The following is a 27,811-nucleotide window of genomic DNA, read 5'->3' on the forward strand; positions in this document are numbered from 1 at the left end:
TTATTTGACTGAGCCACCCAGGTGCCCCTATACTTTCTCTTCTTATTGGGCTAGCTCATAATTCTAATGTGAATTTTGGTGGAACACAAAAATATTTTAATACACTTATAGCCCTATGGCTATTATCAAAAAATGAAAAAAATGGAAAATAACAAGTGTTAGTGAATATATGCAGAAACTGAAGCCCTTGTGAATCACTGGTGGGAATATAAAATGGTACAGCTGTTGTGGAAAAGTCTGGCACTTCCTCAGTAAGTTAAAGGTAACATTACCAAATTGTCTGGCAATTCTACTCCTAGGTATATATCTAAAAGAATTGAAAACAGGGATTCAAACAGATGTTTGTATATTTACGTTCATAGCAGTGTCATTCACAATTGCCAAAAGTTGGAAACAACCCAAATGGCCATGCACAAATGAATGGAAAAACTAATGTATTTTATACATATAATGGAATATTATTCAGCCTTAAACACTAATAAAAGGGGGTAAAAGCAAAAACAAAAAAAACTGAAAGTGGTGTCTGGCTGGATCAGTCAATTGAATGTGTGATTATTAATCTCAGGATTGTAAATTTGAGTTCCACATTGAATGTAGAGATCCCTCAAAAGTAAAATCTTTAGGGGCACCTGGGTGACTCGGTTGAGCATCCAATGCTTGGTCTCAGCTCAGGTTTTGATCTTGGGGTTGTGAGTTCAAGCCCCACATTCAGCTCCACGCTAGGCAAGTAGCCTACTTTTAAAAAGGAAATAAGTAAATATGCTGCTTCTGGATGGCTCAGTCACTTGAGCGTCCAACTCTTGATTTTGACTCAGGTTATGGACTCAGGGTTGTTAAATCAAGCCCTGTGTAGGGCTTCACACTCAGCACAGAGTCTGCTTGTCCCTTTCCCTCCCTCTCTGCCCCTCTCCCTGCTCACTGGCTCACGTGCTTGCACTCTCTCTAAAATAAACAAATTTTAAAAATATTTTCTAAAAAAGTAAATAAATAAAAATAAAAATAAAATCTTTTTAAGAAAATGAAATTCTGTTATGTTACAACATAGATAAGCCTTCAAAACATGCTAAATGAAATAAACTAGGCACAACAGGACAAAGGCAGGATTCCACTTATATTAGGTACTTAGAATAGGCAAACTCATAGAGACAGAAAGCAGATTACAGGCTACCAGGGGCTGGAAAGAGGGGGAAATGGGGAATCATTGTTTAATGGGTACAGAGTTTTTGGTGGAGCTGAGGAAGAAGTTTTGGAAATGAATGTGGTGATGACTGCGCAACATTGTTAACATACTTAATGTCAATGCTTAGTATATTTAAAAATAGCTAAAATAGAAAATTTAATATTATGCATATTTTGCCACAATTTTTTTTTTTAAAGGAACAATATATGAATGCTTGGGTGGCTTAGTCAATTAAACATCTGCCTTCAGCTCAGGTCATGATCCCAATGTTCTGGGATCAAGCCCCACATACTGCTTCCTGCTTCGTGAAGAGTTTGCTTCTCCCTCTCCTGCTCCTCCTCACCTTAGGCCCTCCCCTCATGCTCTCTTTCCCAAATAAATAAATAAAATATATATATATATATATGTATTTTTTTTTTTAAAGGAACAAGGATACCTGGGTGGTGGTTGGGCGTCTGTCTTTGGCTCAGGGTGTGATCCCAGAGTCCTGGGATTGAGTCCTCCATCGGGCTTCCTGCATGGGGCCTGCTTTTCCCTCTGCTTATGTCTCTGACACTCTCTCTCTCTGCCTCTCATGAATGAATGAATGAATGAATGAATGAATGAATATTTAAAATAAATAAAAAATAAAAAAGAAACAAAATACTTTAAAGTATGTGTTTTTGAAAATTTGAGTGTAAAGGAAGTAAATATTTTGCAATGTAGCCAACTGTGTGGTTTTTCCCCAAGAGAGGTAGGAAGGCCTATTTATTAATCTAATTATTAAATGCTCATGTATGTCTGCACTAGGCTTGGTTTCTGAAATACACAATATTTACTATCCAGTCCTCAAGATCTTCATGCACCCGTTGAGGAAATAAGGCATCCACACATGATATAATTGACATGATATCATTATAAGAGATGTTACAGAGTAGATTATAATATGATCTCTTAGTTTTTTTCTTTTCTCTGGAATATACATTCTTTCTTTCTTTATTTCAATATACTCTCTTGTCTTCAATGATCATAAACAACTATGAAGGTTTTTGTTCTCCCCCACACCTGAAACCTTTCCCAAGTCTGCCTGTCTATCTTATAGATATATCATAACTTAAAAAAATCTCAAACTAGGGGTGCCTGGGTAGCTCAGTCATTTAAGCATCTGGCTCTTGATTTTAACTCAGGTGGTGATCTCAGGATTCTCTCTTCCTCTCTCTCTGCAACCCCCCCGTGCTCTCTCACAAACAAACAAAATCCAAACCTGGACCCAAATCTTTCAGTATGTTGTTTAACCTCAGTAAATGGGTTCACTATAGATTTTGTCATCTAAGTTAAGTATCTGTGTCTTTTGTGTATTTTATTATTTATTTTTAATATATTTTTAAAAGATTTTATTTCTTTTGGGGGGGGTAGAATGCATGAGTGGAGGGAGGGGCAGAGGGAAGGGGACAAGCAGACTCCCCGCCCAGCAGGGAGCCTGATGTGGAGCTTGATCCCAGGACCCTGGGATCATGACCTGAGCCAAAGGCAGATATTTAACCAACTGAGCCACCCCAGTGCCCTTCATTTGTATATTTTAACTAAATCATTTGGTGAGTTGGATGTGGATGGGATCCACTCACGCAGGATAATGGTATTTCTCTCGGATTGGCTCAAGTTATTATTATATGACTACATCACTTTGTATATAGCTTACCTAATTCCTATTCCTATTTCATTGAAAAAATCACAACTTTTCACGGTCACAATTAAAGAACTACAAGTTTGTTTCACATTTTTTCCTGTATTTTTTACATTCTAATAATTACTAAATTTCCCAGAAATCAGAGGTATAGTGTCGTGGCAAAACAAACCTACTTTTAATTGTCCAAGTAAATCTGTTCAAGTGTTCTTTTCCTATGAATTTCATTACAACTAAAAATACTTTGAGAACTGACCTACATTGGAACTGTTATAGCATTACTACAACCCCAACCAACTCATTATCTCCTCTTTAGCACTCCCACAATGTCCTATGCAAACTATCACAGTATTTCTCACACTGTATTATTTTGTGTCTTTCCAAAAATGACCTGTAAGCCTTTATTATATACAATGGAATCAGCACAAATTTTCTACGGATGTGGGTAATAGTACAGAGGAATGAGAATTGGGCCGAGTCTCCTATCTGCATTATTTCTCCAAGTGACAAGAATTTGTTGACAAACCCTCGCTCTGTTCTTTGGTGATAACAAGTTATAGGACTCAATCATTTTGCCTCTATCATGTGTTGTACCATAGATGTACCTCGACAATCTTACTTATGAGGTCCATGTGATTTTTTATATGTGGCTAATGGGTGTTGAATAAGCGGGTGTAGACTTGGAGGGCTCTGAAAGATTCTTCAAGTATTGGATAAAAATCATTGTCTCTATGCTGATACTCTATGGTTAGGCAATTCAGTCGTATAAGTAGTGTAGCAGAGCCATCGTCAGAGAGTTAAGACTGTCCGGTACAGGTTATGAATTTTATAATTTTCATGAATGCATTTATATCCTTAGCAATATGTAGCCCTGAAAGGGAAGAGGTTCAATATGCAGTCTAAAGTGATGGGTTCCTGGGAACTTTATAATAAACCATCCAACCTTAGTGATACATCAACAACCATTTTATTATGCTCCTGTGGGTCAGGAATTCAGATGGAGTAGAACAGGGATGCTTGTCTCAGCTCTGTGACTCTTGAGCCCTCAGCTGGGAACACTGGAGTGGCTGACAGTGGCTCAAATGTTATGGAGTTGGAATCATCTGGAAGTTTCTTCACCGAAATAACGGGTACCTGATGTGGTATGACTCAAAGGCTGTACTCAGTTGACTTACACATAGTGCTTACACAAGTGCTTACACATAGTCTTTCCATGTGGCTTGAGCTTTCTGAAAGCATGGTTGCCTCAGGCTAGTTCCTCTTCTTAATATGGTGCCTCGGGAATCCAAGAATGAGAATTCCAGAGAATAAAATGGACTCTGTATGGCCATTTCTGACCTAGCATCACTTCTGCTGGACTCTACTTGTGGGAGCAGACACAATCTAACCAGATTCAAAAGAAAGGTACTTATGGAGTACCTGGGTGGCTCACTCAGCTCCTTCGATGCTTAGTCCTTTGTACACAAGGCAGCTACTGGTCCTGACTCCTCCAACATTTAATTCTCAGGGGCCCTGTCTTTTCAGGTAATCTGTCTGCCCTATGTCAGGGCCTCCCAGACCATCACATACATTTTAATAACTTTCAATCTCAAAACAATGAAGATGGGATCAAGAGGTCCTTTTGTCCATAAAGACTCCTTTGTCTATATACATTTTTGGATGTTTAATTCTGCCTAACAGCACTAAGGTCCATATAGCAATCAATGTGTGTCCAACACAGCTTAATCTGCTTATAGGAACTGAGCCCAGTTCCTGATTCAGCCAAAATGTCCTAGAACATCTGCACTCAATTTCAGGGGATTCATGGATCCCTTGAGGTAGGGTTGCTGGATAAAACACAATGCCCAGTTAAATGTGATTTTCAGATAAACAATGAATATTTTTTTTTAGTGTAAGTATGTCCCTTGTGATATTTGCATGGAAAATTATACATGTTTGTGGAAAGAGGTTCAAACAGCCTCAAAAGATCTAAGAACTCCTGATGCAGAATTTGCTGAAGGAACTCATGTGCTTGAGAGACTTGAAACGGGTGTGTAAAACTACTGCATGCAACATACTTAGATTAAAAACTATTCATTATTTACCTGAAATTAAAATATAACTGGGCATTTGTTTTTGTTTTTACTTAGTAAGTCCGCAACCCTTAAGGCCAACCACATCTATCTTATTAGGTTCATGGATTACAGAGCTGGCCGGTATTGACTGAGAAAAGAATTAAGTGTATTTCTTGTATTTCTTTTTTTTTTTTTTTTTTTTTTTTTTACCAAATTACTTAGCCATTTAACATAGAAATACCGGGTAAACTGGAAGAATCACTTCCAATTCCTTTAGCTCTTAATGTCAGGACATATTATTGTCTTTAGGTTTTACATTGTTACAGGGTGACTATCAGACGGTGTCATCAATTACAGACAGCAACTGTTAAATTCCTAGAACAGAAATATATTGCACAAAGTTCTTGAGACAGAAATATATTGCACAAAGTTCTTGAGGTGGCCAACTTGGAAAATTAAGTTACATAAATAGCAGATGTTCAGGGTGAATAAGGAAGGGAGCTGAAACAAGTACTCTCAATTATTCAATAGTCTCTTGAGACTGGGACTAGAACTATGAGAGAAAATTGAAACCTTCCATTTCTATCTTACTATTAAGCCCTGACACAGTCGGCAATTAACCCCTTTCTTCTCACCACTATTTGTAATTCCATAATCAGGCTAACCTTCCTGCCAAATTCTTCTACAGTTCTTTTTTTTTTTTTAATTTATTTATTTATGATAGTCACACACAGAGAGAGAGAGAGAGAGAGAGAGAGAGAGAGAGAGAGAGAGGCAGAGACATAGGCAGAAGGAGAAGCAGGCTCCATGCACCGGGAACCCGACGTGGGATTCGATCCCGGGTCTCCAGGATCGCGCCCTGGGACAAAGGCAGGCGCCAAACCGCTGCGCCACCCAGGGATCCCTCTTCTACAGTTCTTTTTCTCATTTTTTGTTTGTAAATTTTCTTTGGAAAAAGTAAATATGGTAAAAAGTTCAAACAATGCAAATGGTTATACAATGACCCATGATAAGCCCTGGTTTCCCGGACCAGAGTTTCCTAACTTGGCTTAGGGACCAGTGTCTGAGGAAGGGTGTTTAGATCCCTTCTGAATTCCCTGAATGCGTAATTTTCATTGTACTGATAATGTGCATTTTTCTGAGGAAAGGATTCAAACTTTTACCTGAACCTCGAAAAGGTCCATGCCTAAGAACTCTCCAGGCGGAATCTGCTGAAGGGACGGAGGCGCCCGCGTAATTCGGCACGGGAGAGGATTCCTCATCCCAGGGCAACCCGCCCACCCTCATCCACCACCTCGGGCCCCCTCGGAAAATACGTCCTCGGCGGGAAGCATCACGACTCTTTTCTTCCCAAGTTTTCCGCCTGCCGCATTCCTACCCTCCGGCGCGTCAGCGTGCGCTGACGTCATGACGCCGCACACGCAGCCCCGCCCCTGCAGAGCTCCGCGCTGGGACGGAACTCGGGTTTCTCTCAAACCCGGAATGTGACGCCTGGGCTTGGCTCTCTCTGGCTGCGTGCCCCGCTGTTTACCCGGGCCTGCGTGCGCCGCGGCTACCCTACAGCTCGCCCGGGAGGAGCCAGGACGGCCGTGCGCTTCTGCCCTGTGCCCGCGTGGCTGCCGCCGCCCGTCCGAATCCTCCGGGGCCGCAGACGAGTTCGCTACGGAGGGAGGCGGGGGCCTTCGGGAGGAGGAGGCGGAGGAGGCGGAGGAGGAGGGAAGGAAGATGGCGGCCGTGGAACTAGAGTGGATCCCAGAGACTCTGTATAACACCGCCATCTCCGCTGTCGTGGACAACTACATCCGCTCCCGCCGAGACATCCGCTCCTTGCCCGAGAACATCCAGTTCGATGTTTACTACAAGGTACGGGCCGTGGGCCTGCTCTGCTCCCCTGTCGCAACCCCTGGGGCCGCACCCCCTTCCACGTCTGCGAACCCCCGCAGTTAACCCCTCACCCCTCGTAGCAGGATCGCCTCCCGAGGCATCTGGTGCGGTCTCGGCGTTGCCAGTGTAGGAAGACCCTGTCTCCGTATCCTCTCTCAAGCTCTTGGGCCTTGATCGCTGCTGTCTCTTCCTAATGAGTCTCCTCGTTTTTCGGTGTTCCCTCCTACCCTGTGCCCCCTCATCTTGGGCAGGCCTTTTGCGTGCACTTCCTCTGTTGTCCCACTGTCCCACTCAGTCCTTCACTTCTAGCCTGTGTCTTCACAGGCTGCCCTTAACCCAGATTAAATGTCAGCATCAGCTGAACTTTTTGCCCTGCTCTTAAACCCCCTTCCTACTTTCTCCTTTTGTCGCCCCTTTTCCCAAGTCATTTTTTCTGCTTTGTGTACTTCGTTTCTCCTTTTTCATCCCAATCGAGAGGGAGTTGAGGATTTACTGGGAATAAATAGTTGTATGGTTTTTTTTTTTTCGTATATTCTTTAAAGCTTTGGTTTTTGTTTATGCCTGGGAATTTTGTTAATATGTGAGTGGTGATACACTATTGGAAAGGAAAAGGAAAAAAAATCTTTCCTGAAAGAAAAAAATACTTAAGAATTTATGTTCGTGTGTTTGAAAGTTGCAATCTTGCAGCATTCCTAAATAGCTCCCCCTCAGAAATCTGAACAAAAAGTCTCCCAAGTCACTCTCCAAGGAGTTTCAAGGGTAAGTGTCTTAGACGTGGACAATTTTTGCAGTGTTTAGGGAGGGAGGAGAACTTTATGGACTCGGAGCCTCCCTTTCCTCCTCCCTCCCGCGTTTGAATGTGCACAGTGGACTTATTATTCGGTCCTCATTGCCTTGAATCGGCGTGGATAACTCGTACTCTCTCCAGTAGCTACCCGTGCAAAATGTGACCAGAAGTGGAGTAGGATTTATTTTTTAGATTTTAAATGCTTCCTCTTGATTAGTAATTTGGCTAGAACACAGTGTAAACTGATATTTAACAGATGTGTATGTTCTTATGTATGTATGGTTGTTTTATGGCAGTTGTTTAATTGGGAAGCTCGCCCACTTTCTCCACCCCAGAATATTTTTTCAGAAAGCAGCTGACTTGCTGCATTCTACTAAATCCAGCCTCATTACACCAGTTCTAATAATTCAAATGATTTTTTTACTCCATAAATATTTGGAGAAGATTTGTTTGGTAATTCATTTTATTATTTGGCCCTGGTGTAGAGAAATTCTCCCTTCATCTCAAATGTCTTTGATACATTGATTTACTTTTGTATATATCTAAGGAAATTTTGTGTATTTAAGATTCATTCCTAAAGTAGGGTTTGTTTAAATTTGGCTTTCTCAGGGGAAACTACAGCTTGTGTGTATGCTTACTCTGTCCATTTTATTAAATCTTATGTAATCTTTTACACTCTAAGAAGAAATAATTGGAAATTCAAGCAAAGTACGATTACTGCTTGAATTCTCTCAAAATATTCTTGACGGGTCATCTTCTAGTAACTTTTGCTTCTAATTGAAGCTTTTCATTTGAAGATTATTACTAGTATGAAAAGATGGTGCTTTTGCCACGTTTTCTGTTTCATGTAGTTGCAAAGTTTTAATATTGTTTCTTTTTGGTGCACTTCTAAATAATTGTATGTCTGATGAGAGTGTGGCATTGTGTTAAAGTGAAGGAAGGCATTTAAAATGTGCCTGGAACTATGCTAAGTGCTTTTACACATGTTGTCTTGTTTAATCCTCACAAACTATAGAGTAAGGCATAACCCTGTGTTAAAGGTGAGAAAGTAAGTAACTTAGACAAGGGCTAATACTTAGTATTGAGTTCCTGTGTTCCTTGCTTTCTTGATTGTGAAGATTTTGCATTTTGAGATAATTGATGAAAGACATTTATAGAACTAATTACTTGACTTACTAATCTTTGTTTGCTCTAAAACACGGTATCACTACATAAATATGGTACTTTTTAAGCATTTTTTTTTCTTTTTAAGCATTTTAATGCATATGAGTATGAAGTACTCATCCCCTGCTCCAATTTGTGAACATTTTAAGAGGCTGTTTACAGTTTAATTTTATCTAACTTAGAACCAAGGAGAAATTTATAATCAGATTCCTTCAGCAGTCCCAACTTCCACCAATAGGCACTGTCACAGATAAAGTTGTAATATTTGTGGAACCAAAAAATACCCCATTCCTCTTGATGGTTGTAGTCCAGTGTCAGTGTGTTAATTTTTTGAGAATAGCTTCAGGTAAAGGCACAGCTTTAGGAGATGGGGTTATGGAATGAATGGGAGGTGAAGTAGGCATTCTGACTGCTCTCTGAGGAAGGGAAGGGAGAGAGGTGTTGATATGTAGAAAGGGTAAAATAAAACGTAAAAGGAATTTTTTTTTTTAAAGAATGGAAGACACTAGGGTATATTTATTGGCTGAATGGCAGAAACCAAAATGGAATGACAGTTTAATTGTACAAGTGAGATGGGAAATGAATTATGGAGTAGAGCCCCTAAGCAGGAGAATTAATAAATGAGTGTTGCTTCTTCCTTCATTGTGCATAAATTAAGGTATTGGTCTTAAACTGATCTTGGGGAAAGAATACTTATTTCTCTAAGATCAGATGGAAAGAGTTAGGTACATAAAGTATCAGCATAGTTAAGTTTGCAAAGAATAGTTGTCATGAATGGTAAGATCATTTGCTGAAAATAAGGGATAGGAGTGGTGGCTTCTAAGTATGTAGGAAGACTAAAGTTGGAAATGGCTGTTGATGTATATGGGAAGGGAAGTTCACTAAAAATGTGTTTTAAAAAATGACAGGTGGGGAGCACCTGAGTGGCTCAATGAGTTAAGCATCCTACTCTTGATTTTGACTCAGGTCAGGATCTCAGGATGGTGAGAACCAGCCTGGCATTGCATTGGGCTCTGGTCAGCAGGGAGTAGGGTTGGGATTCACTTTCCATCTCCCCCTAGCCCCCACCGTGCACGTGCGTGCCCTCTCCCTCTCTTTCTCTCTCTCAAATTTTTTTTTTTAATGACAGGTGGAAAAAATGAAATTAAATTTTTTTAAATGACAGGTGAGGGGGCATCTGCCTTCGGCTCAGATCATAGTCCCAGGGTCCTGGGACTGAGCCATGCATTTGGCTCCATGCTAAGCAGGGGAGTCTGTCCCTCTCCCTCTGCCCCTACACCTGGTTGTGCACGCGTACATTCTCTCTTTCTCTCAAATAAAATCTTTAAAAAAAAAAATGACAGGTGGTTCAATAAAAATTTGTATGTTACAAAATAATATCTTTGAATTTGAATAGCTTTTAACCAAGAGCGCTCATTTAGGTATAGAAATGGAAAGATAAATAGAAGGAATTGTAAAATTGTACACCAAGTGAAAGCAAATAGAGTGAAGGGCTGGGTATTTTATTTTATTTAAAAAAAAATTTTTTTTTTATTTATTCATGAGAGACACAGAGAGAGAGATGCAGAGGGAGAAGCAGGCTCCATGCAAGGAGCCCGACATGGCACTCGATACCAGGTCTCCAAATTCACATCCTGGACTGAAGGCGGCGCTAAACCGCTGAGCCACCGGGGCTGCCCAGGGCTGGGTATTTTAAAGACTGAAGTTTATGATCTTTTAAACTGCTGAGCAATCTTTTTTGTGTCCTAGTCTGGTTACAAAATTGTCCATAGAGTTAAATTTTGGTCAGGTGAAGTGTTTCAGTAATGTGTTCTATTTATTATTTTCAGTCTTAACCTTAATGATTTTGACTTTTATTATTATTGTAAGTCTTAGGCTGAAAACCATACAAATGCATTAATGTCTGACTTTAGAATTTTTTTCTTTTTCTACATGTATTTCTGTTGTATAGCTATATAATGTGTCAACTAATATTCTGATAATTTTTAATTGGCTGGTAACAAATTGAAAAAAAATTGCAACATTTGACAGCAAAAGAGTTAACAATCTTTTCATATAAAGAGCTCTTGGGATTAATAAATTGAGAACTAAAACTGTGGGGGAGGGGCATAATGGACCATAAATAGCCCACCATACCGTGTATCTCTGGATGGTAAGGTAATATGTTATAAATAATGTCAGATCGGGATCCCTGGGTGGCGCAGCGGTTTAGCGCCTGCCTTTGGCCCAGGGCGTGATCCTGGAGACCCGGGATCGAATCCCACGTCGGGCTCCCGGTGCATGGAGCCTGCTTCTCCCTCTGCCTGTGTCTCTGTCTCTGTCTCTCTCTCTCTGTGACTATCATAAATAATAAATAAAAAAATTAAAAAAAAAAAAATAATGTCAGATCATCTCAGTTTAAGCTGTGAATTTATTTGATATATGAATCAAGCGCTCAACTTTATTGGTATAGGAAAGTGATTAAATATGAAGTTCATCTGGAGGAACTGATTATATGAAGAGTCAAAGACATTTTGAAGATGCACAATACTTAGGAGATATGTGCATTATAAAATAGTCAAGTATGTTAAAAAGTTACATATTTTATTTTATTTATTTTATTTATTTTTATTTTTTTTTTTTTTTAGAAAGTTACATATTTTAAAACAGTATAGCATTGGCATAAGAACAGTAGAGAGAGGAGCACCTGGGTGGCTTAGTGGTTGAGTGTCTGCCTTTGGCTCAAGTTGTGATCCTGGAGTCCTGGGATCAAGTTCCGTCCCCATCAGGCTCCCCACAGGGAGCCTGCTTCACCCTCTGCGTGTCTCTGCCTCTGTCTCGATGTCTCTCATGAATAAATAAATAAAATCTTAAAAAAAGAGATAAATTACAGAACATGGTAAACAGTCTAGATAGAAATCAAAACAGGGATCCCTGGGTGGCGCAGCGGTTTGGCGCCTGCCTTTGGCCCAGGGCGCGATCCTGGAGACCCGGGATCGAATCCCACATCGGGCTCCCAGTGCATGGAGCCTGCTTCTCCCTCTGTCTGTGTCTCTGCGCCTCTCTCTCTCTCTGTGTGACTATCATAAATAAATAAAAATTTAAAAAAAAGAAATCAAAACATTTAAGAATTTGTTAAATGATAAAGTTATGATGGGCACCTGAGTGGCTTAGTTGGTTAAGTGTCTGCCTTCGGCTCAGGTCATGATCACAGGGTTCTTCAATTGAACCTCACATTGGGCTCCCTGCTCAGCGAGGAGCTTGCTTTTCCCTCTGCCTGCTATTCCCCCTGCTTGTGTACCTGCTCTCTCTCTCTCTTTCTCTCAAATGATTAAATAAAATCTTCTAAAAAAATGAGAAAGTTATGAGACAATGCTATATTTTAAATGGGGGACATATCTAAAAATACCTTGGGCAACTGGCTCTTTGGGGGAAAAGTTAGACCTTTACGTCTTATCATATATTAAAATGACTTCCAGGTGAATTGAAGATTTAAATATGGAAGGGGTGACTGGGTGGCACAGTCTGTTAAGCGATCTACTTTTATTTTTGGCTCAGGCCATGATCTTAAGATTGTGGGATCGGCCCTGCACTGGGCTCTGTGCTCAGCACAGAGTCTCATTAAGATTCTCTCCCTTTCCTCTGCTTCTCTCCCCATTTGCGTGCGCGCGCGCGCACTCTCTCTCTCCCTCTCTCTCTAAAATAAATGAATAAATCTTTAAAAACAGAGATTTAAATATGGCAAATGAAATCATAAAAGTATCAGAATAGGAGTGCCTGGGTGGCTTAATTAGTTAAGCATCTGATTCTTGATTTTGGTTCAGGTCATGATCTCAGGGTTGTGAGATGGAGCTCTGTGTGGAGTTCCAGGTGCAGTGCATAGCTGCCTGTCTCCCTCTGCTCCTCCCCCTGCGCACCCGTCTCTCTCACATAAATAAAATCTTAAAAAAAAAAAGTATCAATTATTGGGTCAGTATGTTGTAGTGGGAAATGACTGAAATTTCTTCTTTAAAGAGATTATTTAAAAATTAATCGGGCTCCCGGTGCATGGAGCCTGCTTCTCCCTCTGCCTGTGTCTCTGCCTCTCTCTCTGTGACTATCATAAATAAATAAAAATTAAAAAAAAAAGGGGGGGGGAATCCCTGGGTGGCACAGCGGTTTGGCGCCTGCCTTTGGCCCAGGGCGCGATCCTGGAGACCCGGGATCGAGTCCCGCATCGGGCTCCCGGTGCATGGAGCCTGCTTCTCCCCCTGCCTGTGTCTCTGCCTCTCTCTCTCTCTGTGACTATCATAAATAAATAAAAATTAAAAATTAAATAAGATTATTAAGGGCACCTGGCTGACTCAGTTAAGCATCTACCTTGGCTAAGGTAATGATCCTGGACTCCTGGGATCAGTCCTGCATCAGATTCCTGGCTCAGAGAGGGGGAGTCTGCCCCTCTCTCTGCTCGTGTTCACTCTCACTAAAATAGATGAATAAAATATTTTTATTTTATTATTTTTTAAAGATTTTATTTATTTATTCATAGAGACACAGAGAGAGAGGGGGAGAGAGAGAGAGAGACAGACAGACAGACAGAGACAGACAGGCAGAGGGAGAAACAGGCTCCATGCAGGGAGCCTGACGTGGGACTCGATCCCGGGTCTTCAGGATCACACCCCAGGCTGCAGGTGGCGCTAAACCGCTGCGCCATGGGGACTGCCCGACTAAAATCTTTTTTAAAAAATTAAGGTACTTTGCAAATTTAAAAAATGTCAAACAAGTAATGTAAAAGGTGAAGTCCTCTGTTACTCCTCTGTTACAGTAGCCAAGATTCTAATGCCATCTTGGCATGGGTAAGGCTTTTCTAAGTATAAGACCAGAGCCTAGAAGGAAAGAAGGAAAAAAAAATGATACTTGTAAATACATTAAAAAAATAGGGAAAAAATTGTAGGCATTTCTTTAAAGACTATGGAAATGACAATATTTGACAGATAACAGGTGTATTTTCTAATACTGAAAGATCTAATACTAACCAGTATGTAAAGGATAATCAGCTCATTTCCAGAAGGCCTGAACAGACAGCTCGTAGAAGAGGGAGATATGAATGGCTAATAAACATCAAAAGATGCTCAACTGAAATGCAGAATCAAGTCAAGATAATCATGAGGAAGAAGAAAGAAAATCTGGAGAACTCACACTACCAAATATCAAGCCATGGCAATTAAGATAATATGGTATTGGCACATGAATGGACAGATAGACCAGTGGAACAAAACATTCCAGAAACAGACTGATACATATACTATCATCTGACTTATGATAAAAGTGACACAGTGGTACAATAGGGAAAGGAAAGTCAGATTAATGGTATTGGTCAATTAGGTATTCATATGGGGGGGGGGGAAGTATACAACCTTACCTTACACTGTACGCGGTAATTATTTTTGGATGGTTTGTTGACCTAAATGCGAAAAACGGTTTTTTAGGAAAACAATTTTCACTATGTCAGCAAAGATTTATTTAATAGTATACAAAATGGCCTAAATATGAAGATAACTTGATAAATCAGACTATGTTAAGATCAAGAACATCTGTTCATGAAAAGATACCATTAAAAACAAAAAAAGATACCATTAAAAGTGTGAAAAGCCAAGCATGGAGTGGGAGAAGTGGGAAAAGATACTTGTAGGACATACGTGTAATCAGGGGCTCATCCTGCATCTAAAGAACTAATATTAAAGAAATGAAAAATGACCTTTTTTTTTTTTTTTAATAGTGAAAGAACTTTACTAGGCATCTAAAAAGAGGATATTCAAAGAATCAAACATTTGGAAAGGGACTCAACCTTATTTTGTCTTCAGGGAAGTTGCTGTCTTACTGTTCATTTCTCAGAACGATTAAGTGAAAACAAAAATGTTAGTAAGGACACGGAGCAATCAGAACTCATACATTGTTAGTGGGAGTCTAAATTGATGTACTATTTTGGAAAACTAGCATTTTCTACTAAGACTGAACATATACCCTGTAACACAGTAATCCCACTTCAAGAAATGTAAACTTAAGAACATTCAAAATGGGGGCACCTGGGTGGCTCAGTCGGGTAAGCTTCCAACTTGATTTTGGCTCAGGTCATGATATCAGGGTCCTGGGATCAAGCCCTCTGTTGGGCTCTGTGCTCAGCATGAAGTCTACTTGCCCGTCCCCCCGCCTCCCTTTTTCTCTCTCAAATAAATCTTTTTAGAAAGTTCAAAATGAAAAAAGAAGAGACTTTTAAATATAGAAAAGACTGGGAGCACCAGTGTGGCTCAGTTGGGTTAAATGTCACAGCTCTTGATTTCAACTCAGATCATAATCTCCGGGTTGTGAGATCAAGCCCCACATTGGGCTCTGCACTGAGGGGGAAATCTGAAGTTTCTCACCCTCTGTCCCCTGCCAACCATGCATACTCTCTCAAATAAATAAATCATTAAAAAAAAATTGATGGTTACCAGAGGGGAGATAGGTGTTAGGGGTTGGTTAAAATAGGTGAAGGAAATCAAGAGTACACCTTGTGATGAGCACTGAGTAATGTATAGAAATGTTGAATCACTGTATTGTACACCTGAAACTAATATTTGTAAACTAAACTGGAATTAAAATTTTAAAAATTGGGATGCCTGGGTGGCTCAGTGGTTGGGCGCCTGCCTTTGGCTCAGGTCGTGATCCCCGGATCCGGGATTGAGTCTCGCATCGGGCTCCCTGCAGGGAGCCTGCTTCTCCCTCTGCCTATGTCTCTGCCTCTCCTCTCAATCTGTGTCTCTCATGAATAAATAAATAAATCTTTAAAAAAATTTTTTTTAAATTCACACACAAAGAATGTTCATAGCAACACTATTCATAAAAACCAGAAAGTTTGTAAACTATCTAAATACCTATCAATAGAATTAATAAATAGTGGAATAAATAAATAAATGTAGTAGAATATTATGCATTGAAAATGAATGGATGCACCTGGCTGCTCAGTTGGTAGAGCATATGACTATTGATCTCAGGGTAGTGAGTTCAAGCCTCATGTTGGGTGTAGAGCTTGCTTAAGAAAGAAAAAAAGAAAATGAGTGAACTGCAACTGTTTGACACAAGATGAATGAATCTCACAGGTGGATATTGAGTATAAAAAGCCAGTGACAGGGACGCCTGGGTGGCTCGGTGGTTTGGTGCATGCCTTTGGCCCAGGGTGTGATCCTGGGGTACCAGGATCGAGTCCCACATCGGGCTCCCTGCATGGAGCCTGCTTCTCCCTCCGCCTGTGTCTCTGCTTCTCTCTCTCTCTCTGTGTATTTCATGAATAAATAAATAAAATCTTAAAAAAAAAAAAAAAAAGCCAGTGACAGAGATAGACACCAGAGGCTCTCATACTTTCTCCTTCACAGCAGTTGGTTCATGGCACTGTTAGGCCAAAAGAAATATCTATTTATTAAGTAGTAGATACAAACAATCTAATAATACTTTTGTCATAACAAGAGCCATTAAGAAAGATGCACAGAAATTAAAAGAAAAAATAGTATTTTTACTTTACTATTAAACACAATTATTTATTAATGAGATGTGTATGTTCAGCACTATACAACTTCTCAAATCTTGGAATCAAATTGGATACCCACCACCCTCATTTTCTGTTCCACGTTGAATTTTTTTTTTTTTTTTTTTTTACAGATTTTACTTATTTGAGAGAGCAAGTATTGGGGGGGGGGTGCAGCCAGAGGGATAAGCAGAGTCTCCACTGAGTGTAGAGCCTGACATGGGGCTCCATCCCAGGACCCTGAGATCATGACCTGAGCACTGAAGTCAGACACTTAACTGACTGAGCCACCCAGGTTATCCTGTTCATTGTTGACTTTTATACATTACTTATTATAGCAAACATTGAAAGTGCAACTTATTAACAAAGATCACTGAAAAGAATATAGCGATCTAGTAGTTGGTATGGTGTAATACAGTTGAATATCATTTCTCTCAAATTTATGTATTTATTTTTCTCCCCTCCCCTATTTCTCTCAAATTTAAAGTACCTTGCAGGGCACCTGAATGGCTCGGTGATTGAGTGTCTGCCTTTGGCTCAGGTTGTGATCCCAGGATCGAGTCCCACATCAGGCTCCCTGTAAGGCGCCTGCTTCTCCCTTTGCCTCTGTCTGCCTCTTTCTGTCTCTCTCATGATAAGTAAATACAATCTTTTTAAAATAAATAAAGTACTTTGCAGTGCTTCACGCACCCTAGGTCCAGTTTGGAAACTGTGAGTATATTGTGCATGATTCCATCTATATAATGTACAAAAACATGGGTCATCTGGGTGGCTGAGCCAGTTAAGTGTCTGACTCCTGATTTTGGCTCAGGTCATCATCTTGGGATCAAGCCTGCATCAGGCTCTGTCCTCAGTGGGGAGTCTGCTTGAGGTTGATTCTCTCCATCTCCCTCTACGTTCTGCCCCTTCCCCCCATGCATGTGCACACTCTCTCAAATAAATCTTTTTTTTTTTTAAATGTACAAAAGCAAGCAAAATGTTAAAAAAATTTGGAAGTCAGGAGAAGTTACCCTCGGAGGATAGTGATTACACAGGGGCACAAAGGGAGGTGTCTGATATTCTAATATTCTGTTTCCAATCTGGATGTTGGCTATGTGTGTTCCCTTTGTGAAAATTGTTGACGTTTTAAATATGAGTTGTGGGGCAGCCTGGGTGGATCAGCGGTTTAGTGCTGCCTTCGGCCCGGGCCGTGATCCTGGGGATCTGGGATTGAGTCCCATGTCGGGCTCCCTGCATGGAGCCTGTTTCTCCCTCTGCCTGTGTCTCTGCCTCTCTTTCTCTGTCTCTCATGAATAAATAAATCTTAAAAAAAAAAAAAGTAAATGAGTTGTATGCTTTATGTTATACCTCAATAAAAAGGTTTTAAAAAAATAACCTCTATCTTCACTTATTGTCAAGGTTTAAAGATTGAAATCACTCATACCCTTTAACCACAATACCACTTAAAGATTTTTTTTTTTCCCTATAGGAATGCTTGTTGAATGTAGAGAAAGTTCTGTTCAGGGATATTCACTACCATATTGTTTATGATGGCAAAAATTGGTTACAAACTATATGCTAATCAAACAAGAGTGGAATATCATAATGTAGTGATAAAGAATGAGGATGCTTTATGTACTGGGGTAGAGATGCCAGAGCACATCAAGTTGGGAGAACAAGAAGCTTATCACAAAGTAGTATGAATAACACATCCTCTTTGTGTTTTAAGTAGGGGAATATATGTGTTTCTTTTTCTTTTCTTTCTTTCTTTTTTTAAGTAGACTCTATGCCCAATGCAGAGCTTGAACTCATGACCCTGAGATCCAGACCTGAGATCAAGAGTCAGACACTCCACCAACTGAGCCACCCAGCACCTTTATATGTGTATGTTTCTATGTTCATTGAAAAAAAAAATCTAGGGACACATGGATGGCTCAGTGGTTGAGAGTCTGTGCAGCTTTGTTCAGGTCATGATCCTAGGGTCCTGGAATTGAGTCCTGCATCAGGCTCCCCATAGGGAGCCTGCTTCTCTCTCAGCCTGTGTCTCTGCCTCTCTCTGTTTCATGTGAATAAAAAAATAAAATCTTTAAAAAAAAAAATCTAGAGGAACACAAAATTTTAGTGGTAATTATTCAAAGGGTAGGATTGCAGTTGCTTTATACTTTGTGCATATATCCTTTCTGTTTTAATACTTGGATTTTTATAATCATGTATTATTTTGATACATGAAAGAAGTAAAATTGAATTTTTAAGATAAGATACCTGGACACAAAATTGTGCTAAGAGGAGAATAGTCTAAAAATTGATATTCTCTGGGATGCCTGGGTGGCTCAGCAGTTGAGCGGGGTCCCCGGATCAAGTTTCACCATCAGGCTCCCTGCTGGGGCTTGCTTCTACCTCTGCCTATGTCTCTGTTCTCGCTCTCTTGAGTCTCATGAATAAATAAAATCTTTAAAAAAAAAACCCAAAAATTGATATTCTCAAAAATTTGTCAGTGTGAGTGAGAAATCCATGTGATTTAATTTAAAAATATTCAGCTAATTAAATAGTTGATTCAGTAGCTAGATGAATCAAGAAACATGAAAGATCTCATTCCCATAATTAATAAAAAAGGAAACCAGATACAATAAAAAGAGGGAAAATAGCTTTTTAAAAATTTTTTAAGGGCAGCCCGGGTGGCTCAGTGGTTTTGCGCCTGCCTTCAGCCCAGGGCGTGATCCTGGAGACCTGGGATCAAGTCCCATGTCTGGCTCCCTGCAGGGAGCCTGCTTCTCCCTCTGCCTCTGTCTCTGCCTCTCTCTGTGTCTCTCATGGATAAATAAATAAAATCTTTAAAATAAAATAAAAATAAAAAATAAAAAATAATTTTAAAAATTTATTTTAGAGATAGCTCAAGCACACAGCAGGGAAAGGGGCAGAGGGAAAGAGAATATCTCAAGCAGACTCCCCATGGAACACGGGGGCGGGGGGTGCGGTGCAGGGCTCAACCTCACAACCCTGAGGTCAGAACCTGAGCCAAAATCAAAAGTAGGCTTCTCAACTGATTGAGCCACCCAGGCTCCCTGGAAAGTAGCTTTTTAGATGGCTTCTTTAGAAGAGCTTATATAATTCTGTGCTAATCTGTCTGAAAGTGTTACTGAAATTATGTTTCTAGAAAAATACAGACAACCAAATGAGAAGTTAATAGACTAAAAACCATGAAAGAAATTGAGAAATTATACATCTTCCTTTGTTCATCTGCCTTCTCCCTCAGCAAACAAGAACTCCTACCAACTTCAGGCACTTCCTTGAGTATATATTCAGAGAAGAGTTGATGCTACTGATACTTAATTTCTTCCAAACCAACATAATTCTTTCCAATTGAAAAAAAAAAAAAAAGAAAAGAGGTCAGGACGCCTGGGTGGTTCAGCAGTTGGGTGTCTGCCTTTGGCTCAGGGTGTGATCCCAGACTCCCGGGATTGAGTCCCACATTGGGCTCCCTGTATGGAGCCTGCTTCTCCCTCTGCCTATGTCTCTGCCTCTCTTTCTGTGTCTCTCGTGAATAAATAAATAATTTTTTTTTTAAAAAAAGGTCAATATAACACTGATACCTAAACCTAAAATAGGAACAAAAAAGAAAATTTCTAGAAAACCTCACTTGTGAATCGTGAGGCAGAAATTCTGTATAAAATAACAGATGCAAATCAGCATATCTTAATTCACCATATTAATAGGACAGGAAAATTATCATCATAATATAAAAACCTAACATCTCTTCCTTTAAACTTTTAATAAGAAATGTAGATTGACAATATAAGCATATACCTAAGCAAAAGGTAATATATGTAAACAAGAATACTTAGTGGTGAAACATTTCAAGCATTCTAATTAAAATCAGGACTACAATAAGATATTTTCTATTGTCCGTATCCTTATTTTGTTGTTTCTTTTGCCACTGAAGCCAGACTGATTTTTTTCTTTTGTTTTAAAGTTTAAGTAATCTCTATACCCACCCAGTGTGGGGCTCAAACTTGCTACCTTGAGATCAAGAGTTGAATGCTCTACCAAGTGAGCCAGCCAAGTGCCCCCAGACTGATTTTTTTCTTTTCTTAACAAATATAGTTGTCATTAGAGTCTTTTTTTTAGATTTTTTTTTAAGTAAAGACGTTTACACTTCTATCTGGAGCTGTATGCTGAATATTCAACATTCCTGAAGTGCTGATTAGTGCAATTAGTATAAAGAAATTTAAAAAAAAGAAAAAATAGCCAGCAAAATCAACTGAAAACCTAGAGCCATAAGAGACTTCAGGGGCACCTGAGTGGCTCAGGTAAGTGTCTAACTCTTGATTTTTGGCTCAGATCAAGATTTCAGGATTGTGAGATGGGCCTACGCTGGGCTCCAGCCTTTAAAGAAAAAAAATTCAGTAAGAGGGATGATTACACATTTGTGATTAAAAATCCTATAATTTGGGCCGTTCGGGTGGCTCAGCAGTTTAGCGCCACCTTCAGCCCAGGGTGTGATCCTGGAAACCCAGGATCGAGTCCCACGTCAGGCTCCCTGCATGGAGCCTGCTTCTCCCTCTGCCTCTGTCTCTGCCTTTCTCTCTCTCTTTGTGTCTCTCTCTCATAAATAAATAAAATCTTTAAAGAAAAATTCTATATTTTTTATATGCAGTGTAGGAAAGAGTATACTCAAAATAACAACAGAAAAAATGCTGTGGAGTAAATCCAAGAGGAAGTATACAGAAATCCAGAAGTTTTCATGTCAAATGTAGTAAATGTAGAAGAGACCTATTTTGTTTCTAGTTTGAAAGATTCAGGATTTTAAAGATAGGATTTCTCTGTAGAGGTGTATATTCATTGTAAACATAAAACCCCCAGAACATATTTTGGAACCAAGTTCAAGAACTTAAAAATGTGAAATGGAGGGACGCCTGGATGGCTCAACGGTTGAGCATCTGTCTGCCTTTGGCCCAGGGCATTATCCCGGAGTCCCAGGATCGAGACCCACATTGGACTTCATGCATGGAGCCAGCTTCTCCCTCTGCCTGTGTCTCTGTCTCTCTGTGTGTCTCTCATGAATAAATAAATAAAATATTTTTTTAAAATGTGAAATTGAAGTAAAAGTCTTTAACTTACATAATAGAGTATTGAAGTTTATGTAACATATTCAAAACTCCTACAACTGAAATGAAATGTGCCATTATATTGACAGTGATTTTTTTCTAGATGGTAAAATTGTGTGGCATTTTTTTCATTCTTATAAATTCTTTTCCAAATTTTCTAATTTAAAAATTTGTAATTCTGAAATCAGAGGAAACATTGTTTAAAGTTGGTTATCTAGGATTCAGAATGAGTTTTCTTATAGAGACAGGATGTATTTCTTAGAACTATACTACTGTTTTTCTACTGCCTAATGGGTACACCTGATTTTCACCACAGATGAGTAATGAAACTTTAAGAGAAGCTGAGGAACTTCTTACCCAGATATAGAGATCACAGACGCAAATTGAGTCATATATGGCTGGTGGTTATTGTTATCATTGTTAGATACTGCTGCTAACTAGATTTTTTTGATCTTCTATTTGTATCATGGTAGCCTCTTCTACCATTAACATAATCATGCAAATTGACCCATCAAATGAGGGATGGAGTTACAGAGTCTGGGTACTAGACTTGAGTTCATCCTCATAATGATTGGGGAATAAATTCTTAATTTCTTGTTTAATGGATGTGACTCTAAGAGCATCTTCATGGGCAGCCCCGGTGGCTCAGCGGTTTAGCACCACCTTCAGCCCAGGGCGTAATCCTGGAGACCCTGGATCGAGTCCCACGTCAGGCTCCCTGCATGGAGCCTGCTTCTCCCTCTGCCTGTGTCTCTGTCTCTCTGTCTCTCTCTCTCTCTCTCTCTCTCATGAATAAATAAATAAAATCTTAAAAAAAAAAAGAGCTTCTTCATATGTGGATAGCATTTTTAAACTTCAGTAAAGTTTTGCCCTCTTATTTGAATGTTAACTGCTCCTTGTGCTTTTTAATTATATGAACATGTTCACTTAACCTTTTGGCCTACTTAGCAATAAGCAAATCATTTGCCTACAAACTATGAATAATCATGTTGGTCAATTGCATTTTGTTTTAGAATCAATGAGTGGGGCAGCCCTGGTGGCGCAGCGGTTTAGCGCCGCCTGCAGCCCAGGGCGTGATCCTGGAGACCCTGGATCGAGTCCCATGTCAGGCTCTCTACGTGGAGCCTCCTTCTCCCTCTGCCTGTATCTCTGCCTCTCTCTCTCTGTGTGTGTGTCTCTATGAATAAATAAATAAAATCCTTAAAAAAAAATAGAATCAATGAGTGTAGAGCAACTAAGAAATTAAGATTGTTAATAAGCAAGACATTTAAGTGTTGGCCTACCTTCAGAAGAAAACATTTACCTTTTAATTGCATGTATGTTATGTTAAAATACTTCTATGGTACTTGCTTTAATCCAGGAATTTATAATCTGAGATTGCAATGTAATCAGTTACAGAACTTTTTTTTTAAAGATTTATTTTTATTCATTTATGATAGACACCGGGGCGGGGGGGGGGCAGAGACACGGGCAGAGGGAGAAGCAGGCTCCATGCCGGGAGCCCGATGCGGGACTCGATCCTGGGACTCCAGGATTGCACCCTCTGCCAAAGGCAGGCGCGAAACCACCGAGCCACCCAGGGATCCCCATTTTCAGAACTTTACATATAATATACAACATAGGACCAGAGGAGAACTAGAGTATATTATGCTAAGTGAAATAAGTCAGAGAAAGACAAGCATATGGATTCACTCATATGTAGGATTTAAGAAAGAAAACAGAGGAACATAGAGGAAGGAGAGGAAGACTAAAATAAGATTAAAAAAAAAAAAACAAACAGGGAGGCCAACCATCCAACCATAAAAGACCCTTAACTATAGAAAACAAACTTAAGTGTTGCTATTGGAGAAGGGGAGTGGAATGATGGGTAACTAGGTGATGGCAATTAAGGAGGGTATGTTAGGTAATGAGCACTGGGTGTTACATGGGACTAACGAATCACTAAGTTCTGCCCCTGAAACTAATAATATACTATATGCTAACTAACCTGAATTTAAATAAAATCTTTTTTTAAAAAAGGACCAAAAGAAATGAATCTTGTTATATTCCAATGTGGATTTTTTTCAGATCTACATTTCAGATGAAATTTGAGAATAGAGAACAAGAATAAATGTATAAGTGAAGCTAGTATATGTGTATTTAATAAAACAAAGTATTGCTAATTTTACTTATTTTAGAGGTAAAGAATGCATACTTTTTTTTTTTTTTTTTAAGAATACATACTTTTGGGATCCCTGGGTGGCGCAGCGGTTTGACGCCTGCCTTTGGCCCAGGGCGCTATCCTGGAGACCCGGGATCGAATCCCACATTGGGCTCCCGGTGCATGGAGCCCTCTGCCTGTGTCTCTGCCTCTCTCTCTCTCTCTCTCTCTCTCTGACTATCATAAATAAATAAAAATTTTTAAAAAAAAGAATACATACTTTTAAAAAAAATGTTTTATTGACAAAATTAAACACAAGGAAAGAGGAGTGCCTGGGTGGCTCAGTCAGTTAAGTATCTGCCTTCAGCTCAGGTCATGATCCCAGGGTTCTGGGATGGAGCCCCATGTCCGGTGCCCTGCTTGGTGGTGAGCCTGCCTGTTCCTATCCCTTTGCCCCTCTCCCTGCTCATGCTCTCTCAAATAAATAAATAAAATCTTGGGGAAAAAAAATAGAATAATGGACCTCCAAGTGTCCATTGCCCAGCTTTAAGAGTTAAACTTTTTGGCCAGTCTTGGTGGTAAATCTGATCTACTCATATCTCCCTTTCCTATACTATTTGGAAACAGATCTAGCAGATAATTATATCTGCAGATATTTTAGTAGCTACCATCCTATTGTAACACTTAAAAAAATAGTAATTCAACTCATTGTTATTAAATATCCAGTCATTGTTCTGATTTTCAGTTTCAGATGTCAAAGGTGTACACTTTTACAGTTTGCTTGTTTGGATAAGGATCCAGATAAGTTACCATGCCTGTTGGTTGATCCCTCTTAAGTCTCTCTTGATCTGTAAGTTTCCTTTCCATCTGTCTTTTTATCTTTGAATTTATATGTTGAAGAAACAGGATCCTTTGTCCTATAGACACTACAGTTTCCTGCAGGTTGATTGCGATATAAAACATTTTCATCATCCCTTCTAGGCGTTACAGCCTTTGTCTTTGTGGGGATTTCATGGGTTTCACTGGTTTCAAGCCAGTTTTTATTTCTAATTTTTTAAGATTTTTTTTTTTTTAATTCATGACACACACACACACACACACACATAGAGGTAGAGGGAGAAGCAGGCTCCATGCAGGGAGCCTGATGTGGGACTCGATCCTGGGACTCCAGGATCATGCCCTGGGCCGAAGGCAGGCGCTAAACCACTGAGCCACCCAGGGATCCCCCAGGCCAGTTTTTAAAAACAAGTTCTGGGTTTGGGGTTTGTAAATCATTTAGGTAGTTTGAATTTGGGCTTATTATTCATATGTGTCTTAGGTTGAAGTTTTCCATTTTTTTATAGAAGACTTTTAAGGTTGTGAATGTTTTCTGAATTTTTTATTCCTGGTTTAGGTAGGTAGTTCCGCTCCAGGTCCCTTTGCTTAACAAGATATGCTTCCTAGACTCCTTCCTATTTGGTGTTTGCATTCTGCCCACAACCACCATTTAGAGGTATAACCTATTCTGTTTTTCTTCCTTCTTAGCTGTTCTTGAGTGTGTGCCTTCTTAATTTTTGTCATCTGTGAAGTTTTTGCTCTTGGTTTCAAACTCAGCTCTTTATCCAAAAGTTATTTTCTGATACTTTATTCAGCATTTCCCTTTGTTTGGAAAGGAGCTGGAAGATTTTCATAATGTGTCATGCTATCTGCCCTATTGCCTGGAGGCTTACTCCTTTTCTTCTTCAAAACTCAGCTAAAAATAAATAAATAAAAATTAAAAATAAAAATAAAAAACAAAACAGCTAAAATTTTTCTTAGAGAAAATATATTTTATTTGTGTGATTAAAACACTGCTATTGTATAATCTGTGAGCATTATTTATTTTTTTGCACTGGCAGATTCTAAACTTTTTTAATATCAGAGGACAATTATTACTGAGTCTGTCTTCCTGTAGTGATAGTATCTCTAATACCTAGTACAGTATCTTACACAAATGTTCCTGACATTTATTATTTTGACAATAGTAAGAATATTCCTAGCTATAGTTTTCTTTCCTTTGTTGTGAAAAATCACAGACAAAACGGCTTCAGTAAGCTAAGAGTTTCATGGACAGAATATGTCAGGGTCCTTGGTAAAAGATCAAATGTTAAAATAGAAAATGCCTATTTTTATCTATAAATTTAAGCAGCTATTATTTAGATTTTGTTCTTGATTTTTCCATTTAGGTACTGGCAGTTTATGTTCTTCATCACTAGCATATTAAGTTTGGATGCAAATTTGTTCTCAGAATTTATTGTATGAGCACTGTTATATACAGAGTACTTTAGAAACAGAACATAAGATTATGCCTAATAAATGTTTCTTTTTAGGGTGCTTACAGTGTGGTTGGGAGAAAATAAGTAACTGCCTATGAGTTGAGGTTTTTTCCCCTAAGTGTCAACTGTTTTAGATGAATTTGGGCACTTTGTTTCTTCTGAGGTTGAGTTCTATCCAAAATAGATCGCTGCCAATTTGGATTATGGATTCAGAAATCACTGAATGTATATCCAATGCTAGGCCCTTGTGCTGGGTATTGGGGATACAGTGTAACAGTGGTCACCTCATAGAGTGTAGAGTGTAATGGAGTGATGTTTTTAACAAGTTGAGTGTGTGCATGCATGTCTTGATACTACTATGGAGGAAAAACAATGTGTGATGAGAAAGTATAATAGGAAATAATTTAGACTGGGGAGTCAAGGGAAGATCTCTGTGAGGAGGTAACATATTAGTTGAGACCATTAGAAAGAGTTACAGATCAACTAGGCAAAGAATCATGGTACTAGTGCTTCATGTGGCAGCAGTAGCATATGTGTGCAAAAGTCATGAGGTGAAATAGAACTGAAAGAAAGCTAATGTGGCAGGAATGTAAGGGGTGGGGAGAAAGAATGGTAAAATAGGAGTCAGATGACTCCTTTAGAGATTATAAACCACATTAAATATTTTGAATTATGTTTACATTGACACTGCCATTGAAAAGTTTTAAACAAGGAAAGGCATGAAATAATTTAAATTTTTAGAAAATTGTTCCAGCTACTGTTTGGACAACAGTAATTGTTTGGACTACTGTTTGATTAGAAGTGGACAAGAGTGATAATGGAGAAGCCAGTTTACCAAACCTTCGCAGTAATCCAGGTGAAAGATTTGAAATACAAACCTTATCTCATGGGTATACAGTTGATTGAATATCGTCCAGATTTTAAAAAAAACATACATATATATAATGGTAGATATACAATTTAGCGCTGCCTTCAGCCCAGGGTGTGATCCTGGAGACCCAGGATCGAGTCCCACGTTGGGCTTCCCTGCATGATGGAGCCTGCTTCTCTCTCTGCCTTTCTCTCTGTCTCTGTCTCTCTCTGTCATGGATAAATAAATAAAAATCTTTAAAAATTAAAAAAAAAAAAAAAAAAACAGAAGTGGATTGGAATCCCTGGGTGGCTCAGCAGCTTAGCGCCTGCCTTTGGCCCAGGGGGTGATCTTGGAGTCCTGGGATCAAATTCCGCATCAGGCTCCCTGCATGGAGCCTGCTTCTCCCTCTGCCTGTGTCTCTAGATTGTGGTATGTGACTTTTCATAGTTGCTCTTAGACCATAATTCTTTTAAATTCTTTCTGAACCTTTCCAAGTTTTAGTTGTTGGGAATTAGCCTAGATTATTTTGTATACTAATCTGATGTCAAAACTAAGCTGTTCACTCTTAGCCTGTAGTGATTTTGAAGTGGTCAGGAAAGCAACCGTGCGAATTAAAATTTCCTTGGATTAAGGAAGTCTTTCATCCCCATCTTTATCTCCCAAAGAGTTTTCTGGGTTTGGTGCTGTCTTGCATTGCCCTTGCATTAGTTTTTCCTTTGTTATAAAATTTTTCTCTAATCTATAGAAGCTTTTTCTTCTAACATATCACCAGGAGTTTCATCCTTCTGTGTTTTAAAGATTTTAACTCTTATACATGTATGTTACTAATATTTTACTCAGTTTTGTTGTATTTTAAATTGTTGTTTTTAGGGGTGCCTGGGTGGCTTAGTCAGTTAAGCATCTTCGTATGGCACTGGTCATGACCCTAGGGACCTGGGATCTAGCCCCACGTTGGGCACCTGGAGTCTGCTTCTCCCCTTCCCTCTGCCTACAGCTCCCCCTGCTTGTGCTCTGTGTGTCAAATAAATAAAATCTTTTAAAAATTTAAAAGTTTCTAATATTTTATTTTTACGGGCATTTTAAGGTTTTATGTGATTACTTCTTTATGATTCTTGCCTGTGATACAGTGTTTCAAAAGGTAGTGTTTAGCACATGATTTTTTTTTTTTTTTAAGATTTTATTTATTCAC

General features: G+C 39.3%; 1 protein-coding gene and 1 long non-coding RNA gene across 3 annotated transcripts in view; one reads left to right on the forward strand and one right to left on the reverse strand.

Annotated features, from left to right (window-relative positions):
* LOC106559306 overlaps positions 1-6,396 on the reverse strand; it is a 43,989-nt gene extending 37,593 nt beyond the window's left edge. The window contains exon 1 of one of the 2 annotated variants that reach the window (XR_005364633.1): positions 6,061-6,396. This is a non-coding gene — a long non-coding RNA (uncharacterized LOC106559306). The remainder of the gene's footprint in view (positions 1-6,060) is intronic. The other variant, XR_005364632.1, reaches the window with a different exon arrangement.
* Positions 6,313-27,811, forward strand: part of APPBP2 (amyloid beta precursor protein binding protein 2) — a 70,057-nt gene continuing 48,558 nt past the window's right edge. Inside the window, exon 1 of the mRNA XM_038547989.1 lies at positions 6,313-6,760. Within this exon, the coding sequence (XP_038403917.1) occupies positions 6,623-6,760 (138 nt within the window). The 5' untranslated portion in view covers positions 6,313-6,622. The remainder of the gene's footprint in view (positions 6,761-27,811) is intronic.

This window comes from Canis lupus, chromosome 9 (genome assembly GCF_011100685.1).
Source record: "Canis lupus familiaris isolate Mischka breed German Shepherd chromosome 9, alternate assembly UU_Cfam_GSD_1.0, whole genome shotgun sequence".
In the NCBI taxonomy this organism is placed as follows: Eukaryota; Metazoa; Chordata; class Mammalia; order Carnivora; family Canidae; genus Canis; species Canis lupus.